The following is a 21,693-nucleotide window of genomic DNA, read 5'->3' on the forward strand; positions in this document are numbered from 1 at the left end:
AACCACTATTCCTTCAAACATACCCATTTTTGCTTTCCGAGATAATGTTCTCGACTTCCACACATTCTTCAAGGCTCCCAGAATTTTCGCCCCCTCCCCCACCCTATGATCCACTTCTGCTTCCATGGTTCCATCCGCTGCCAGATCCACTCCCAGATATCTAAAACACTTCACTTCCTCCAGTTTTTCTCCATTCAAACTCACCTCCCAATTGACTTGACCCTCAACCCTACTGTACCTAATAACCTTGCTCTTATTCACATTTACTCTTAACTTTCTTCTTCCACACGCTTTACCAAACTCGGTCACCAGCTTCTGTAGTTTCTCACATGAATCAGCCACCAGCGCTGTATCATCAGCGAACAACAACTGACTCACTTCCCAAGCTCTCTCATCCCCAACAGACTTCATCCTTGCCCCTCTTTCCAAAACTCTTGCATTCACATCCCTAACAACCCCATCCATAAACAAATTAAACAACCATGGAGACATCACACACCCCTGCCGCAAACCTACATTCACTGAGAACCAATCACTTTCCTCTCTTCCTACACGTACACATGCCTTACATCCTCGATAAAAACTTTTCACTGCTTCTAACAACTTGCCTCCCACACCATATATTCTTAATACCTTCCACAGAGCATCTCTATCAACTCTATCATATGCCTTCTCCAGATCCATAAATGCTACATACAAATCCATTTGCTTTTCTAAGTATTTCTCACATACATTCTTCAAAGCAAACACCTGATCCACACATCCTCTACCACTTCTGAAACCACACTGCTCTTCCCCAATCTGATGCTCTGTACATGCCTTCACCCTCTCAATCAATACCCTCCCATATAATTTACCAGGAATACTCAACAAACTTATACCTCTGTAATTTGAGCACTCACTCTTATCCCCTTTGCCTTTGTAAATTGGCACTATGCACGCATTCCGCATTCCGCTAATCCTCAGGCACCTCACCGTGAGTCATACATACATTAAATAACCTTACCAACCAGTCAACAATACAGTCACCCCCTTTTTTAATAAATTCCACTGCAATACCATCCAAACCTGCTGCCTTGCCGGCTTTCATCTTCCGCAAAGCTTTTACTACCTCTTCTCTGTGTACCAAATCATTTTCCCTAACCCTCTCACTTTGCACACCACCTCGACCAAAACACCCTATATCTGCCACTCTATCATCAAACACATTCAACAAACCTTCAAAATACTCACTCCATCTCCTTCTCACATCATCACTACTTGTTATATATATATATATTTTCTTTTTTTTTTTTTATACTTTGTCGCTGTCTCCCGCGTTTGCGAGGTAGTGCAAGGAAACAGACGGAAGAAATGGCCCAACCCCCCCCCATACACATGTATATACATACGTCCACACATGCAAATATACATACCTACACAGCTTTCCATGGTTTACCCCAGACGCTTCACATGCCTTGATTCAATCCACTGACAGCACATCAGCCCCGGTATACCACATTGCTCCAATTCACTCTATTCCTTGCCCTCCTTTCACCCTCCTGCATGTTCAGGCCCCGATCACACAAAATCTTTTTCACTCCATCTTTCCACCTCCAATTTGGTCTCCCTCTTCTCCTTGTTCCCTCCACCTCCGACACATATATCCTCTTGGTCAATCTTTCCTCACTCATCCTCTCCATGTGCCCAAACCACTTCAAAACACCCTCTTCTGCTCTCTCAACCACGCTCTTTTTATTTCCACACATCTCTCTTACCCTTACGTTACTCACTCGATCAAACCACCTCACACCACACATTGTCCTCAAACATATCATTTCCAGCACATCCATCCTCCTGCGCACAACTCTATCCATAGCCCACGCCTCGCAACCATACAACATTGTTGGAACCACTATTCCTTCAAACATACCCATTTTTGCTTTCCGAGATAATGTTCTTGACTTCCACATATTCTTCAAGGCCCCCAGAATTTTCGCCCCTCCCCCACCCTATGATCCACTTCCACTTCCATGGTTCCATCCGCTGCCAGATCCACTCCCAGATATCTAAAACACTTCACTTCCTCCAGTTTTTCTCCATTCAAACTCACCTCCCAATTGACTTGACCCTCAACCCTACTGTACCTAATAACCTTGCTCTTATTCACATTTACTCTTAACTTTCTTCTTCCACACACTTATATTATATATATATGTTATATATATATATATATATATATATATATATATAGGCAAAGGGGATAAGAGTGAGTGCTCAAATTACAGAGGTATAAGTTTGTTGAGTATTCCTGGTAAATTATATGGGAGGGTATTGATTGAGAGGGTGAAGGCATGTACAGAGCATCAGATTGGGGAAGAGCAGTGTGGTTTCAGAAGTGGTAGAGGATGTGTGGATCAGGTGTTTGCTTTGAAGAATGTATGTGAGAAATACTTAGAAAAGCAAATGGATTTGTATGTAGCATTTATGGATCTGGAGAAGGCATATGATAAAGTTGATAGAGATGCTCTGTGGAAGGTATTAAGAATATATGGTGTGGGAGGCAAGGTGTTAGAAGCAGTGAAAAGTTTTTATCGAGGATGTAAGGCATGTGTACGTGTAGGAAGAGAGGAAAGTGATTGGTTCTCGGTGAATGTAGGTTTGCGGCAGGGGTGTGTGATGTCTCCATGGTTGTTTAATTTGTTTATGGATGAGGTTGTTAGGGAAGTGAATGCAAGAGTTTTGGTAAGAGGGGTAAGTATGAAGTCTGTTGGGGATGAGAGAGCTTGGGAAGTGAGTCAGTTGTTGTTCGCTGATGATACAGCGCTGGTGGCTGATTCATGTGAGAAACTGCAGAAGCTGGTGACTGAGTTTGGTAAAGTGTGTGGAAGAAGAAAGTTAAGAGTAAATGTGAATAAGAGCAAGGTTATTAGGTACAGTAGGGTTGAGGGTCAAGTCAATTGGGAGGTGAGTTTGAATGGAGAAAAACTGGAGGAAGTGAAGTGTTTTAGATATCTGGGAGTGGATCTGGCAGCGGATGGAACCATGGAAGCGGAAGTGGATCAAAGGGTGGGGGAGGGGGCGAAAATTCTGGGGGCCTTGAAGAATGTGTGGAAGTCGAGAACATTATCTCGGAAAGCAAAAATGGGTATGTTTGAAGGAATAGTGGTTCCAACAATGTTGTATGGTTGCGAGGCGTGGGCTATGGATAGAGTTGTGCGCAGGAGGATGGATGTGCTGGAAATGAGATGTTTGAGGACAATGTGTGGTGTGAGGTGGTTTGATCGAGTGAGTAACGTAAGGGTAAGAGAGATGTGTGGAAATAAAAAGAGCATGGTTGAGAGAGCAGAAGAGGGTGTTTTGAAGTGGTTTGGGCACATGGAGAGAATGAGTGAGGAAAGATTGACCAAGAGGATATATGTGTCGTAGGTGGAGGGAACGAGGAGAAGAGGGAGACCAAATTGGAGGTGGAAAGATGGAGTGAAAAAGATTTTGTGTGATCGGGGCCTGAACATGCAGGAGGGTGAAAGGAGGGCAAGGAATAGAGTGAATTGGAGCGATGTGGTATACCGGGGTTGATGTGCTGTCAGTGGATTGAATCAAGGCATGTGAAGCGTCTGGGGTAAACCATGGAAAGCTGTGTAGGTATGTATATTTGCGTGTGTGGACGTATGCATATACATGTGTATGGGGGGGGGTTGGGCCATTTCTTTCGTCTGTTTCCTTGCGCTACCTCGCAAACGTGGGAGACAGCGACAAAGTATAAAAATATATATATATATATATATATATATATATATATATATATATATGACAAGATATATGACAAGAAAATAGTGAAATTGGGAAAAATGTAGCTTAGACATTGAAGCTTATTGATACAGTGGCTAAATTGATGAGAACTACTATTGATGTTTGTGTAAATAAATTATACATTTCCCTTTTCCATAGCCAGAGGTTGAACCATTATGTGACATTCATTTTTTCATTTCATTTCAAGCTAGAAGTTTCAGTTTTCTAAATTATTTATTACATTTTTCATATGTATATATATGTATGTGTGTGTGTGTGTGTGTGTATATGTGCGTATGTATGTGTATGTATATATATATATATATATATATATATATATATATATATATATATATATATATATATATATATATATTATCCCTGGGGATAGGGGTGAAAGAATACTTCCCTCGCATTCCTCGCATGTCGTAGAAGGCGACTAGAGGGGACAGGAGCGGGGGGCCAGAAATCCTCCCCTCCTTGTATTTTTTTAACTTTCTAAAATGGGAAACAGAATAAGGAGTCACACGGGGAGTGCTCATCCTCCTCGAAGGCTCAGACTGGGGTGTCTAAATGTGTGTGGATGTAAGCAAGATGTGAAAAAAGGAGAGATAGGTAGTATGTTTGAGGAAAGGAACCTGGATGTTTTGGCTATGAGTGAAACGAAAGAGTGGTTTGGGAATGTCTTGGGAGTAAAGTCAGGGGTTAGTGAGAGGACAAGAGCAAGGGAAGGAGTAGCAGTACTCCTGAAACAGGAGTTGTGGGAGTATGTGATAGAATGTAAGAAAGTAAATTCTCGATTAATATGGGTAAAACTGAAAGTTGATGGAGAGAGATGGGTGATTATTGGTGCATATGCACCTGGGCATGAGAAGAAAGATCATGAGAGGCAAGTGTTTTGGGAGCAGCTGAATGAGTGTGTTAGTGGTTTTGATGCACAAGACCGGGTTATAGTGATGGGTGATTTGAATGCAAAGGTGAGTAATGTGGCAGTTGAGGGAATAATTGGTATACATGGGGTGTTCAGTGTTGTAAATGGAAATGGTGAAGAGCTTGTAGATTTATGTGCTGAAAAAGGACTGGTGATTGGGAATACCTGGTTTAAGAAGCGAGATATACATAAGTGTACGTATGTAAGTAGGAGAGATGGCCAGAGAGCATTATTGGATTACGTTTTAATTGATAGGCGCATGAAAGAGAGACTTTTGGAGTTTAATGTGCTGAGAGGTGCAACTGGAGGGATGTCTAATCATTATCTTGTGGAGGCGAAGGTGAAGATTTGTAGAGGTTTTCAGAAAAGAAGAGAGAATGTTGGTGTGAAGAAAGTAGTGAGATTAAGTGAGCTTGGGAAGGAGACTTGTGTGAGGCAATACCTGGAGATACTGAGTACAGAATGGAAAAATGTGAGAACAAAGGAGGTTAGGGGAGTGGGGGAGGAATGGGATGTATTTAGGGAAGCAGTGATGGCTTGCACAAAAGATGCTTGTGGCATGAGAAGCGTGGGAGGTGGGCAGATTAGAAAGGGTAGTGAGTGGTGGGATGAAGAAGTAAAATTATTAGTGAAAGAGAAGAGAGAGGCATTTGGATGATTTTTGCTGGGAAATAATGCATATGAGTGGGAGATGTATAAAAGAAAGAGGCAGGTCAAGAGAAAGGTGCAAGAGGTGAAAAAGAGGGCAAATGAGAGTTGGGGTAAGAGAGTATCATTAAATTTTAGGGAGAATAAAAAGATGTTTTGGAAGGAGGTAAATAAAATGCGTAAGACAAGGGAACAAATGGGAACTTCAGTGAAGGGGGCTAATGGGGAGGTGATAACAAGCAGTGGTGATGTGAGAAGGAGATGGAGTGAGTATTTTGAAGGTTTGTTGAATGTGTCTGATGATTGAATGGCAGATATAGGGTGTTTTGGTCGAGGTGGTATGCAAAGTGAGAGGGTTAGTGAAAATGATTTGGTAAACAGAGAAGAGGTGGTAAAGCTTTGCGGAAGATGAAAGCCGGCAAGGCAGTGGGTTTGGATGGTATTGCAGAGGAATTTAATAAAAAAGGGGGTGACTGTATAGTTGACTGGTTGGTAAGGTTATATAATGTATGTATGATTCATGGTGAGGTGCCTGAGGATTGGCGAAATGCTTGCATAGTGCCATTGTACAAAGGCAAAGGGGACAAAGGTGAGTGCTCAAATTACAGAGGTATAAGTTTGTTGAGTATTCCTGGGAAATTATATGGGAGGGTATTGATTGAGGGTGAAGGCATGTACAGAGCATCAGATTGGGGAAGAGCAGTGTGGTTTCAGAAGTGGTAGAGGATATGTGGATCAGGTGTTTGCTTTGAAGAATGTTATATTTATTTTATTATTTCTTTTGCTTTGTCGCTGTCTCCCACATTAGCAAGGTAGCGCAAGGACACAGACGAAAGAATGGCCCAATCCACCCACATACACATGTATATACATACACGTCCACACACGCAAATATACATACCTATACATCTCAACGTATACATATATATATATACACACACAGACATATACATACATACACATGTACATAATTCATACTGTCTGCCTTTATTCATTCCCATCGCCACTTCGCCACACATGAAATAACAACCCCCTCCCCCCTCATGTGTGCGAGGTAGTGCTAGGAAAAGACAACAAAGGCCCCATTTGTTCACACTCAGTCTCTAGCTGTCATTTAATAATGCACCGAAACCACAGCTCCCTTTCCATATCCAGGCCCCACAGAACTTTCCATGGTTTACCCCAGATGCTTCACATGTCCTGGTTTAATCCATTGACAGCACGTCGACCCCGGTATACCTCATCGTACCAATTCACTCTACTCCTTGCACGCCTTTCACCCTCCTGCATGTTCAGGCCCCGATCACTCAAAATCTTTTTCACTCCATCTTTCCACCTCCACCTCTCAACCACACTCTTTTTATTACCACACATCTCTCTTACCCTATTATTACTTACTTGATCAAACTACCTCACACCACATATTGTCCTCAGACATCTCATTTCCAGCACATCCACCCTCATGCGCACAACTCTATCCATAGCCCACGCCTCACAACCATACAACATTGTTGGAACCACTATTCCTTCAAACATACCCATTTTTTCTTTCCAAGATAACGTTCTTGACCTCCACAGCATTTTTCAACGCTCCCAGAACCTTCACCCCCTTCCCCACCCTGTGACTCACTTCCACAGTTCCATCCACTGCCAAATCTACTCCCAGATATCTAAAACACTCCACTTTCTCCAGTTTTTCTCCACACATACTTACCTTCCGATTGAACCTACTGAACCTAATAATCTTGCTCTTATTCACATTTACTCTCAGCTTCCTTCTTTCAAACACTTTACCAAACTCAGTCACCAGCTTCTGCAGTTTCTCACCCGAATCAACCACCAGTGCTGTATCATCAGCAAACAGCAACTGACACTTCCCAAGTCCTTATCCACAACAGACTGCATACATTGTACAGTGATGTAACCACTATATTAAGATAATTTTATTGGAGTGTAAACTGCATTGTGAAGAAAGAAGGCAGGGGGGGGCTTTGTAGGGGCTAAAAATATTAAGATAATTTTATTGGAGTGTAAACTGCATTGTGAAGAAAGAAGGCAGGGGGGCTTTGTAGGGGCTAAAAAGGTGGATCCCGGTGGTCCATTACCTTGCAAGGAGAGATACCCCAGCCCCCCATTTAATTGCTGTTTCATTTTTATCATGCATATGGGTTACTCCATTTGAATAGTTAAGTGATCAAGTATGGTATGTTTTATGTTACCTAGTTATTTTATTTATGTATATTAGTTTGACACAGATATAAGATTACTTGATGTTTATACTGATGCTGGAACTTTCAGAAAGACTTTGATGCAAAGGGTATTTGGTATGAGCATCGCCTTATTGATGACATGGTAGCTCAGGGCCTCAAATCATCTGGTGGCTTCGTATGGGCTTGCAAAAATTACGATGGTGATGTCCAGTCTGATGTTGTGGCTCAGGGTTATGGTGAGTGACTAAAAGTTTCTAAGTGTGTGATAGTTAGAAATGATTTTCTTCTACCCAGTTGCTTCTACTGCCTTAGCGACGTAGCATTATTGATATTTGGAAGTTTCTAATAATGATATAACATGGGCGGTAGATCAGGTTGTGTGGAGTACGGAGGCTGTGTTGGAAATGAAATATTGGAGGACAGTATGTGGTGTGAGGTGGTTTGATTGAATAAGTAATGAAAGGTTAAGAGAGATGTGTGGTAATAATGTGGTTGAGAAAGCAGAAGAGGATGTATTGAAATGGCTTGGACACATGCTAGAGTTGAGAGGATTCTTTGGAGATGATTATGTGACAGTGGATGAATGGAAAAGAAAGGTTTTGCTGGATGCTAGAGTTGTGAGAGGATTCTTGGAGATTCTGACCATTTTGCAGTTCTTGTGGAGGTGAGAATCAGGGAAAAGTGGAGGTATGGCATAACAAAGAATGGAGAGGTAAAAGTATTGGCAAAGAATTAGATGAATTAGAAAGAATGCAAGGAAGAGAATGAAAGAAAGGTTACAGAAAGTTTAGGTGGAGGTGCAGTAAATGTAGGGATGCAGTCATGTGTAAATGAGTTGTTTAAAATGTTTAGAAGAAGACTGTTAAAGGTTGTAGAATTAGTTGAATACAGGGTTGTGATATGTATAAATAAAAAGGGCAGTGCATGGTGGACAGAAGAGATAAGAAGTGCTGTGGAGGAGAAGAAAAAGACATATGGTAGATTGCCTAAAAGGAATGTGCCAATGGAAGTTCAGCAGGAGAGGAGGAAAGAATGTAAGATGTGTAAGTGGAATGTTAAGAAGCTGATGGAAGAAAGCAAAGAAAGATTAGATGAAGATTTTGGAAGAAAGTTGAGAGGAAAATTTATAAAAAATTAGAAATTGTACTTGAAGGAGGTGAAAAGGAAAGAGGTAAATGTAAGATTGGAAATGTAAATGTTAGAATTAAGGAAGGGGAGTTGCTGAATCAAAAGGAGTAAGTGAAGGGAAGATGGAAAGAGTATTTTGAAGAACTGATGAATGTGGGAGAAGGTGAAGCAGTACTTTGTACGTGCATGGGTATGGAGGATGCAAGGAAATCAATACAAGTGAAGTGGTCTTTAACAAGAGGGGAGATAAAAAGGGCAGTAATGGGATTGAAGCTAAGAAAGGTTCCCAAAGTGGATGGGATGACAGCTGAAGTGTTGAATTATGGAGGATAGTATGATGAGTGGATGCATTTGATGTGTAATTTAGCTTGGTAGTAGAAGGTTGTGCCTGAGCATTAGATGAAAGTTATTCCTGTTCCTCTATCCAGAGGAAAAGATGTTAATAATGTATGCAGCAATTATGGGGAAAAGGCTGTTAAGTATAACAGGAAAAGTATATGCAAGAGTGTTGAGTGATAATGTGTTAGAAGTGGCTGAATGTGGAATGAGTGAGGAGCAAGCGGGTTTTAGGAAGGGTAGGGGATATGTGGATCTTTTTTGCTGTGAGAATGATGAGGGAAAAGACTTTAGCAAAAGGTAAGAAGGTGTACGCAGCTTTTATTGATGTGGAATGAGAGAATGAGTGAGGAAAGATTGACCAAGAGGATATATGTGTCGGAGATGGAGGGAACGAGAAGTGGGAGACCAAATTGGAGGTGGAAAGATGGAGTGAAAAAGATTTTGAGTGATCGGGGCCTGAACATGCAGGAGGGTGAAAGGCGGGCAAGGAATAGAGTGGATTGGATCGATGTGGTATACCGGGGTCGACGTGCTGTCAATGGATTGAATCAGGGCATGTGAAGCATCTGGGGTAAACCATGGAGAGTTCTGTGGGGCCTGGATGTGGAAAGGGAGCTGTGGTTTTGGGCATTATTACATGACAGCTAGAGACTGAGTGTGAATGAATGGGGCCTTTGTTGTCTTTTCCTAGCGCTACCTCGCACACATGAGGGGGGAGGGGGATTTTATTCCATGTGTGGCGAGGTGGTGATGGGAATAAATAAAGGCAGACAGTATGAATTATGTACATGTGTATATATGTATATGTGTGTGTGTATATATATGTGTACATTGAGATGTATAGGTATGTATATTTGCGTGTGTGGACGTGTATGTATATACATGTGTATGGGGGTGGGTTGGGCCATTTCTTTTGTCTGTTTCCTTGCGCTACCTGGCAAACGCGGGAGACAGCAACAAAGCAAAATAATAATAATAAAAAAAATATACATTTATTTATAAATATTTTGCTTTGTCACTCCATCTTTCCACCTCCAATTGGTCTCCCACTTCTCGTTCCCTCCACCTCTGACACATATACCCTCTTGGTCAATCTTTCCTCACTTATTCTCTCCATGTGACCAGACCATTTCAAAACACCCTCTTCTGCTCTCTCAACCATGTTCTTTTTATTTCCACACATCTCTCTTACCCTTACATTACTTACTCAATCATACCACCTCACACCACATATTGTCCTTAAACATCTCATTTCCAGCACATCCACCCTCCTGCACACAACTCTATCCATAGCCCATGCCTTGCAACCATACAACATTGTTGGAACCACTATTCCTTCAAACATAGCCATTTTTGCTTTCCGAGATAATGTTCTCGACTTCCACACATTCTTCAAGGCTCCCAGGATTTTCGCCCCCTCCCCCACCCTATGATTCACTTCCGCTTCCATGGTTCCATCCGCTGCCAGATCCACTCCCAGATATCTAAAACACTTCACTTCCTCCAGTTTTTCTTGATTCAAACTTACTTCCCAATTGACTTGACCCTCAACCCAACTGTACCGAATAACCTTGCTCTTATTCACATTTACTCTTAACTTTCTTCATTCCCACACTTTACCAAACTCAGTCACCAGCTCCTGCAGTTTCTCACATGAATCAGCCACCAGCGCTGTATCATCAGCAAACAACAACTGACTCACTTCCCAAGCTCTCTCATCCACAACAGACTACATACTTGCCCCTCTTTCCAAAACTCTTGCATTCACCTCCCTAACAACCCCATCCATAAACAAATTAAACAACCACGGAGACATCACACACCCCTGCTGCAAACCTACATTCACTGAGAACCAATCACTTTCCTCTCTTCCTACACGTACACATGCCTTACATCCTCGATAAAAACTTTTCACTAACAACTTGCCTCCCACACCATATATTCTTAGTACCTTCCACAGAGCATCTCTGTCAACTCTATCATATGCCTTCTCCAGATCCATAAATGCTACATACAAATCCATTTGCTTTTCTAAGTATTTCTCAAATACATTCTTCAAAGCAAACACCTGATCCACACATCCTCTACCACTTCTGAAACCACACTGCTCTTCCCCAATCTGATGCTCTGTACATGCCTTCACCCTCTCAATCAATACCCTCCCATATAATTTACCAGGAATACTCAACAAACTTATACCTCTGTAATTTGAGCACTCACTCTTATCCCCTTTGCATTTGTACAATGGCACTATGCAAGCATTCCGCCAATCCTCAGGCACCTCACCATGAATCATAAATACATTAAATAACCTTACCAACCAGTCAACAACACAGTCACCCCCTTTTTTAATAAATTCCACTGCAATACCATCCAAACCTGCTGCCTTGCCGGCTTTCATCTTCCGCAAAGTTTTTACTACCTCTTCTCTGTTTACCAAATCATTTTCCCTAACCCTCTCACTTTGCACACCACCTCGACCAAAACACCCTATATCTGCCACTCTATCATCAAACACATTCAACAAACCTTCAAAATACTCACTCCATCTCCTTCTCACATCACCACTACTTGTTATCACCTCCCCATTAACCCACTTCACTGAAGTTCCCATTTGCTCCCTTGTCTTACGCACTTTATTTACCTCCTTCCAGAACATCTTTTTATTCTCCCTAAAATTTAATGATACTCTCTTACCCCAACTCTCATTTGCCCTCTTTTTCACCTCTTGCACCTTTCTCTTGATCTCCTGCCTCTTTCTTTTATACATCTCCCACTCATTTGCATTTTTTCCCTGCAAAAATCGTCCAAATGCCTCTCTCTTCTCTTTCACTAATAATCTTACTTCTTCATCCCACCACTCACTACCCTTTCTAATCAATCCACCTACCACGCTTCTCATGCCACAAACATCTTTTGCGCAATCCATCACTGATTCCCTAAATACATCCCATTCCTCCCCCACTCCCCTTACCTCCTTTGTTCTCACCTTTTTCCATTCTGTACTCAGTCTCTCCTGGTACTTCCTCACACAAGTCTCCTTCCCAAGCTCACTTACTCTCACCACCCTCTTCACTCCAACATTCACTCTTCTTTTCTGGAAACCCATACAAATCTTCACCTTCGCCTCCACAAGATAATGATCAGACATCCCTCCAGTTGCACCTCTCAGCACATTAACTTCCAAAAGTCTCTCTTTCGCGCGCCTGTCAATTAACACGTAATCCAATAACGCTCTCTCGCCATCTCTCCTACTTACATACGTATACTTATGTATATCTATCATTTTAAACCAGGTATTCCCGATCACCAGTCCTTTTTCAGCACATAAATCTACAAGCTCTTCACCATTTCCATTTACAACACTGAACACCCCATGTATACCAATTATTCCCTCAATTGCCACATTACTCACCTTTGCATTCAAATCACCCATCACTATAACCCGGTCGCGTGCATCAAAACCACTAACACACTCATTCAGCTGCTCCCAAAACACTTGCCTCTCATGATCTTTCTTCTCATGCCCAGGTGCATATGCACCAATAATCACCCATCTCTCTCCATCAACTTTCAGTTTTACCCATATTAATCTAGAATTTACTTTCTTACATTCTATCACATACTCCCACAACTCCTGTTTCAGGAGTAGTGCTACTCCTTCCCTTGCTCTTGTCTTCTCACTAACCCCTGACTTTACTCCCAAGACATTCCCAAACCACTCTTCCCCTTTACCCTTGAGCTTCGTTTCACTCATAGCCAAAACATCCAGGTTCCTTTCCTCAAACATACTACCTATCTCTCCTTTTTTCACATCTTGGTTACATCCACACACATTTAGACACCCCAGTCTGAGCCTTCGAGGAGGATGAGCACTCTCCGTGTGACTCCTTCCTCTGTTTCCCATTTTAGAAAGGTAAAATACAAGGAGGGGAGGATTTCTGGCCCCCCGCTCCTGTCCCCTCTAGTTACCTTCTACGACACGCGAGGAATGCGTGGGAAGTATTCTTTCTCCCCTATCCTCAGGGATAAATATATATATATATATCTTTCTTTTCTTTCTTTCATACTATTCGCCATTTCCCACCTCAGTGAGGTAGCGTTAAGAACAGAGGACTGGGCCTCTGAGGAAACATCCTCACCCGGCCCCCTTCTCTATTTCTTCCTTTGGAAAATTAAAAAAAAAAAAAAATGAGGGGAAGATTTCCAGCCCCCCCGCTCCCTTCCCTTTTAGTCGCCTTCTACAACACGCAGGGAATACATGTGTGTCGTACATGGCGACTAAAAGGGGAGGGAGCGGGGGGCTGGAAATCCTGCTCTCTTGTTTTTTTTTAATTTTCCAAAAGAAAGAACAGAGAAGGGGGCCAGGCGAGGATATTCCCTCAGAGGCCCAGTCCTCTGTTCGTAATGCTACCTTGCTAATGCGGGAAATGGCGAATAGTTTGAAAGAAAGAAAGAAAAAAAAAATATATATATATATATATATATATATATATATATATATATATATATATATATATATATATATATATATATAGGGAGAAGAGGGAGACCAAATTGGAGGTGGAAAGATGGAGTGAAAAAGATTTTGTGTGATCGGGGCCTAAACATGCAGGAGGGTGAAAGGAGGGCAAGGAATAGAGTGAATTGGAGCGATGTGGTATACCGGGGTTGACATGCTGTCAGTGGATTGAATCAAGGCATGTGAAGCGTCTGGGGTAAACCATGGAAAGCTGTGTAGGTATGTATATTTGCGTGTGTGGACGTATGTATATACATGTGTATGGGGGTGGGTTGGGTCATTTCTTTCGTCTGTTTCCTTGCGCTACCTCGTAAACGCGGGAGACAGCGGCAAAAAAAAAAAAAAGATATATATATATATATATATATATATATATATATATATATATATATATATATATATATATATATATGTATATATATATATTATCCCTGGGGATAGGGGAGAAAGAATACTTCCCACGTATTCCCTGCGTGTCGTAGAAGGCGACTAAAAGGGAAGGGAGCGGGGGGCTGGAAATCCTTCCCTCTCGTTTTTTTTTTTAACTTTCCAAAAGAAGGAACAGAGAAGGGGGTCAGGAGAGGATATTCCCTCTAAGGCCCAGTCCTCTGTTCTTAACACTACCTCGCTAAAGCGGGAAATGGCGAATAGCAAGAAAGAAAAAATAGATATATATATATATATATATATATATATATATATATATATATATATATATATATACATTTTTTTTTTTTCATACTATTTGCCATTTCCCGCGTTAGCGAGGTAGCGTTAAGAACAGAGAACTGGGCCTTAGAGGGAATATCCTCACCTGACCCCCTTCTCTGTTCCTTCTTTTGGAAAATTAAAAAAAAACATATATATATATATATATGATACAGTGCTGGTGGCTGATTCATGTGAGAAACTGCAGAAGCTGGTGACTGAGTTTGGTAAAGTGTGTGAAAGAAGAAAGTTAAGAGTAAATGTGAATAAGAGCAAGGTTATTAGGTACATTAGGGTTGAGGGCCAAGTCAATTGGGAGGTGAGTTTGAATGGAGAAAAACTGGAGGAAGTGAAGTGTTTTAGATATCTGGGAGTGGATCTGGCAGCGGATGGAAACATGGAAGCGGAAGTGGCTCATAGGGTGGGAGAGGGGGCGAAAATTTTGCGAGCCTTGAAGAATGTGTGGAAGTCGAGAACATTATCTCGGAAAGCAAAAATGGGTATGTTTGAAGGAATAGTGGTTCCAACAATGTTGTATGGTTGCGAGGCGTAGACTATGGATAGAGTTGTGCGCAGGAGGATGGATGTGCTGGAAATGAGATGTTTGAGGACAATGTGTGGTGTGAGGTGGTTTGATCGAGTAAGTAACGTAAGGGTAAGAGAGATGTGTGGAAATAAAAAGAGCGTGGTTGAGAGAGCAGAAGAGGGTGTTTTGAAATGGTTTGGTCACATGGAGAGAATGAGTGAGGAAAGATTGACCAAGAGGATATATGTGTCGGAGGTGGAGGGAACGAGGAGAAGAGGGAGACCAAATTGGAGGTGGAAAGATGGAGTGAAAAAGATTTTGTGTGATCGGGGCCTGAACATGCAGGAGGGTGAAAGGAGGGCAAGGAATAGAGTGAATTGGAGCGATGTGGTATACCGGGGTTGACGTGCTGTCAGTGGATTGAATCAAGGCATGTGAAGCGTCTGGGGTAAACCATGGAAAGCTGTGTAGGTATGTATATTTGCGTGTGTGGACGTATGTATATACATGTGTATGGGGTGGGTTGGGCCATTTCTTTCGTCTGTTTCCTTGCACTACCTCGCAAACGCGGGAGACAGTGACAAAGCAAAAAAAAAAAGAAAAAAAAATATATATATATCATACATACATTATGGATGGGGTTGTTAGGGAGGTAAATGCAAGAGTTTTGGAAAGAGGGGCAAGTATGAAGTCTGTTGGGGATGAGAGAGCTTGGGAAGTGAGTCAGTTGTTGTTCGCTGATGATACAGCGCTGGTGGCTGATTCATGTGAGAAACTGCAGAAGCTGGTGACTGAGTTTGGAAAAGTGTGTGGAAGAAGAAAGTTAAGAGTAAATGTGAATAAGAGCAAGGTTATTAGGTACAGTAGGGTTGAGGGTCAAGTCAATTGGGAGGTGAGTTTAATTGGAGAAAAACTGGAGGAAGTGAAGTGTTTTAGATATCTGGGAGTGGATCTGGCAGCGGTTGGAACCATGGAAGCGGAAGTGGATCATAGGGTGGGGGAGGGGGCGAAAATACTGGGGGCCTTGAAGAATGTGTGGAAGTCGAGAACATTATCTCGGAAAGCAAAAATGGGTATGTTTGAAGGAATAGTGGTTCCAACAATGTTGTATGGTTGCGAGGCGTGGGCTATGGATAGAGTTGTGCGCAGGAGGATGGATGTGCTGGAAATGAGATGTTTGAGGACAATGTGTGGTGTGAGGTGGTTTGATCGAGTGAGTAACGTAAGGGTAAGAGAGATGTGTGGAAATAAAAAGAGCATGGTTGAGAGAGCAGAAGAGGGTGTTTTGAAGTGGTTTGGGCACATGGAGAGAATGAGTGAGGAAAGATTGACCAAGAGGATATATGTGTCGGAGGTGGAGGGAACGAGGAGAAGAGGGAGACCAAATTGGAGGTGGAAAGATGGAGTGAAAAAGATTTTGTGTGATCGGGGCCTGAACATGCAGGAGGGTGAAAGGAGGGCAAGGAATAGAGTGAATTGGAGCGATGTGGTATACCGGGGTTGACGTGCTGTCAGTGGATTGAATCAAGGCATGTGAAGCGTCTGGGGTATACCATGGAAAGCTGTGTAGGTATGTATATTTGCGTGTGAGGACGTATGTATATACATGTGTATGGGGGGGGGGGTTGGGCCATTTCTTTCATCTGTTTCCTTGCGCTACCTCGCAAACGCGGGAGACAGCGACAAAGTATAATAAAAAATTAATAACATACATTAAATAACCTTACCAACCAGTCAACAATACAGTCACCCCCTTTTTTAATAAATTCCACTGCAATACCATCCAAACCTGCTGCCTTGCCGGCTTTCATCTTCTGCAAAGCTTTTACTACCTCTTCTCTGTTTACCAAATCATTTTCCCTAACCCTCTCACTTTGCACACCACCTCGACCAAAACACCCTATATCTGCCACTCTATCATTAAACACATTCAACAAACCTTCAAAATACTCACTCCATCTCCTTCTCACATCACCATTACTTGTTATCACCTCCCCATTTGCGCCCTTCACTGAAGTTCCCATTTGCTCCCTTGTCTTACGCACTTTATTTACCTCCTTCCAGAACATCTTTTTATTCTCCCTAAAATTTAATGATACTCTCTCACCCCAACTCTCATTTGCCCTCTTTTTCACCTCTTGCACCTTTCTCTTGACCTCCTGTCTCTTTCTTTTATACATCTCCCACTCAATTGCATTTTTTCTCTGCAAAAATCGTCCAAATGCCTCTCTCTTCTCTTTCACCAATAATCTTACTTCTTCATCCCACCACTCACTACCCTTTCTAATCAACCCACCTCCCACTCTTCTCATGCCACAAACATCTTTTGCACAATCCATCACTGATTCCCTAAATACATCCCATTCCTCCCCCACCCCACTTACTTCCATTGTTCTCACCTTTTTCAATTCTTTTCTTTTAAACTATTCGCCATTTCCCGCGTTAGCGAGGTAGCGTTTAGAACAGAGGACTGGGCCTTTGTGGAATATCCTCACCTGGCCCCACTCTGTTCCTTCTTTTGGAAAATTAAATATATATATCCTCCTCGAAGGCTCAGATTGGGGTGCCTAAATGTGTGTGGATGTAACCAAGATGTGAAAAAAGGAGAGATAGGTAGTATGTTTGAGGAAAGGAACCTGGATGTTTTGGCTCTGAGTGAAACGAAGCTCAAGGGTAAAGGGGAAGAGTGGTTTGGGAATGTCTTGGGAGTAAAGTCAGGGGTTAGTGAGAGGACAAGAGCAAGGGAAGGAGTAGCAGTACTCCTGAAACAGGAGTTGTGGAAGTATGTGATAGAATGTAAGAAAGTAAATTCTCGATTAATATGGGTAAAACTGAAAGTTGATGGAGAGAGATGGGTGATTATTGGTGCATATGCACCTGGGCATGAGAAGAAAGATCATGAGAGGCAAGTGTTTTGGGAGCAGCTGAATGACTGTGTAAGTGGTTTTGATGCACGAGACCGGGTTATAGTGTTGGGTGATTTGAATGCAAAGGTGAGTAATGTGGCAGTTGAGGGAATAATTGGTATACATGGGGTGTTCAGTGTTGTAAATGGAAATGGTGAAGAGCTTGTAGATTTATGTGCTGAAAAAGGACTGATGATTGGGAATACCTGGTTTAAAAAGCGAGATATACATAAGTATACTTATGTAAGTAGGAGAGATGGCCAGAGAGCGTTATTGGATTACGTGTTAATTGACAGGTGTGCGAAAGAGAGACTTTTGGATGTTAATGTGCTGAGAGGTGCAACTGGAGGGATGTCTGATCACTATCTTGTGGAGGCTAAGGTGAAGATTTGTATGGGTTTCCAGAAAAGAAGAGTGAATGTTGGAGTGAAGAGGGTGGTGAGAGTAAGTGAGCTTGGGAAGGAGACTTGTGTGAGGAAGTACCAGGAGAGACTGAGTACAGAATGGAAAAAGGTGAGAACAATGGAAGTAAGGGGAGTGGGGGAGGAATGGGATGTATTTAGGGAATCAGTGATGGATTGCGCAAAAGATGCTTGTGGCATGAGAAGAGTGGGAGGTGGGTTGATTAGAAAGGGTAGTGAGTGGTGGGATGAAGAAGTAAGATTATTGGTGAAAGAGAAGAGAGAGGCATTTGGACGATTTTTGCAGGGAAAAAATGAAATTGAGTGGGAGACGTATAAAAGAAAGAGACAGGAGGTCAAGAGAAAGGTGCAAGAGGTGTAAAAAAGGGCAAATGAGAGTTGGGGTGAGAGAGTATCATTAAATTTTAGGGAGAATAAAAAGATGTTCTGGAAGGAGGTAAATAAAGTGCGTAGGACAAGGGAACAAATGGGAACTTCAGTGAAGGGCGCAAATGGGGAGGTGTTAACAAGTAGTGGTGATGTGAGAAGGAGATGGAGTGAGTATTTTGAAGGTTTGTTGAATGTGTTTGATGATAGAGTGGCAGATATAGGGTGTTTTGGTCGAGGAGGTGTGCAAAGTGCGAGGGTTAGGGAAAATGATTTGGTAAACAGAGAAGAGGTAGTAAAAGCTTTGCGGAAGATGAAAGCCGGCAAGGCAGCAGGTTTGGATGGTATTGCAGTGGAATTTATTAAAAAGGGGGTGACTGTATTGTTGACTGGTTGGTAAGGTTATTTAATGTATGTATGACTCATGGTGAGGTGCCTGAGGATTGGCGGAATGCGTGCATAGTGCCATTGTACAAAGGCAAAGGGGATAAGAGTGAGTGCTCAAATTACAGAGGTATAAGTCTGTCGAGTATTCCTGGCAAACTATATGGGAGGGTATTGATTGAGAGGGTGAAGGCATGTACAGAGCATCAGATTGGGGAAGAGCAGTGTGGTTTCAGAAGTGGTAGAGGATGTGTGGATCAGGTGTTTGCTTTGAAAAATGTATGTGAGAAATACTTAGAAAAGCAAATGGATTTGTATGTAGCATTTATGGATCTGGAGAAGGCATATGATAGAGTTGATAGAGATGCTCTGTGGAAGGTATTAAGAATATATGGTGTGGGAGGCAAGTTGTTAGAAGCAGTGAAAAGTTTTTATCGAGGATGTAAGGCATGTGTACGTGTAGGAAGAGAGGAAAGTGATTGGTTCTCAGTGAATGTAGGTTTGTGGCAGGGGTGTGTGATGTCTCCATGGTTGTTTAATTTGTTTATGGATGGGGTTGTTAGGGAGGTGAATGCAAGAGTTTTGGAAAGAGGGGCAAGTATGAAGTCTGTTGGGGATGAGAGAGCTTGGGAAGTGAGTCAGTTGTTGTTCGATGATGATACAGCGCTGGTGGCTGATTCATGTGATAAACTGCAGAAGCTGGTGACTGAGTTTGGTAAAGTGTGTGAAAGAAGAAAGTTAAGAGTAAATGTGAATAAGAGCAAGGTTATTAGGTACAGTAGGGTTGAGGGTCAAGTCAATTGGGAGGTGAGTTTGAATGGAGAAAAACTGGAGGAAGTGAAGTGTTTTAGATATCTGGGAGTGGATCTGGCAGCGGATGGAAACATGGAAGCGGAAGTGGATCATAGGGTGGGGGAGGGGGCGAAAATTTTGGGAGCCTTGAAGAATGTGTGGAAGTCGAGAACATTATCTCGGAAAGCAAAAATGGGTATGTTTGAAGGAATAGTGGTTCCAACAATGTTGTATGGTTGCGAGGCGTGGACTATGGATAGAGTTGTGCGCAGGAGGATGGATGTGCTGGAAATAAGATGTTTGAGGACAATATGTGGTGTGAGGTGGTTTGATCGAGTAAGTAACGTAAGGGTAAGAGAGATGTGTGGAAATAAAAAGAGCGTGGTTGAGAGAGCAGAAGAGGGTGTTTTGAAATGGTTTGGTCACATGGAGAGAATGAGTGAGGAAAGATTGACCAAGAGGATATATGTGTCGGAGGTGGAGGGAACGAGGAGAAGAGGGAGACCAAATTGGAGGTGGAAAGATGGAGTGAAAAAGATTTTGTGTGATCGGGGCCTGAACATGCAGGAGGGTGAAAGGAGGGCAAGGAATAGAGTGAATTGGAGCGATGTGGTATACCGGGGTTGACGTGCTGTCAGTGGATTGAATCAAGGCATGTGAAGCGTCTGGGGTAAACCATGGAAAGCTGTGTAGGTATGTATATTTGCGTGTGTGGACGTATGTATATACATGTGTATGGGGGGGGTTGGGCCATTTCTTTCGTCTGTTTCCTTGCGCGACCTCGCAAACGCGGGAGACAGCGACAAAGTATAATAAATAAAATATAAATAATATATATATATATATCCATTCAAACTTACCTCCCAATTGACTTGACCCTCAACCCTACTGTACCTAATAACCTTCCTCTTATTCACATTTACTCTTAACTTTCTTCTTTCACACACTTTACCAAACTCAGTCACCAGCTTCTGCAGTTTCTCACATGAATCAGCCACCAGCGCTGTATCATCAGCGAACAACAACTGACTCACTTCCCAAGCTCTCTCATCCACAACAGACTTCATACTTGCCCCTCTTTCAAAAACTCTTGCATTCACCTCCCTAACAACCCCATCCATAAACAAATTAAACAACCATGGAGACATCACACACCCCTGCAGCAAACCTACATTCACTGAGAACCAATCACTTTCCTCTCTTCCTACACGTACACATGCCTTACATCCTCGATAAAAACTTTTCACTGCTTCTAACAACTTTCCTCCCACACCATATATTCTTAATACCTTCCACAGAGCATCTCTATCAACTGGAGGAAGTAAAGTGTTTTAGATATCTGGGAGTGGATCTGGCAGCGGATGGAACCATGGAAGCGGAAGTGAATCATAGGGTGGGGGAGGGGGCGAAAATCCTGGGAGCCTTGAAGAATGTGTGGAAGTCGAGAACATTATTTCGGAAAGCAAAAATGGATATGTTTGAAGGAATAGTGGTTCCAAGAATGTTGTATGGTTGCGAGGCGTGGGCTATGGATAGAGAGTGCTCATCCTCCTCGAAGGCTGAGATTGGGGTGTTTAAATGTGTGTGGATGTAACCAAGATGAGAAAAAAGGAGAGATAGGTAGTATGTTTGAGGAAAGGAACCTGGATGTTTTGGCTATGAGTGAAACGAAGCTCAAGGGTAAAGGGGAAGAGTGGTTTGGGAATGTCTTGGGAGTAAAGTCAGGGGTTAGTGAGAGGACAAGAGCAAGGGAAGGAGTAGCACTACTCCTGAATCAGGAGTTATGGGAGTATGTGATAGAGTGTAAGAAAGTAAATTCTAGATTGATATGGGTAAAACTGAAAGTTGATGGAGAGAGATGGGTGATTATTGGTGCATATGCACCTGGGCATGAGAAGAAAGATCATGAGAGGCAAGTGTTTTGGGAGCAGCTGAATGAGTGTGTTAGTGCTTTTGATGCACAAGGCCGGGTTATAGTGATGGGTGATTTGAACGCAAAGGTGAGTAATATGGCAGTTGAGGGAATAATCGGAATACATG

The 21,693-nt window shown here is 42.4% G+C and overlaps 1 protein-coding gene across 1 annotated transcript in view; it reads left to right on the top strand.

Moving 5' to 3' along the window:
* Positions 1-21,693, top strand: part of LOC139751998 (isocitrate dehydrogenase [NADP], mitochondrial-like) — a 96,537-nt gene that overhangs the window by 57,513 nt on the left and 17,331 nt on the right. Inside the window, exon 7 of the mRNA XM_071667759.1 lies at positions 7,649-7,796. Coding sequence (XP_071523860.1) covers positions 7,649-7,796 — 148 coding nt within the window. The remainder of the gene's footprint in view (positions 1-7,648; positions 7,797-21,693) is intronic.

Source organism: Panulirus ornatus, chromosome 12, assembly GCF_036320965.1.
Source record: "Panulirus ornatus isolate Po-2019 chromosome 12, ASM3632096v1, whole genome shotgun sequence".
NCBI classification, from domain to species: domain Eukaryota; kingdom Metazoa; phylum Arthropoda; class Malacostraca; order Decapoda; family Palinuridae; genus Panulirus; species Panulirus ornatus.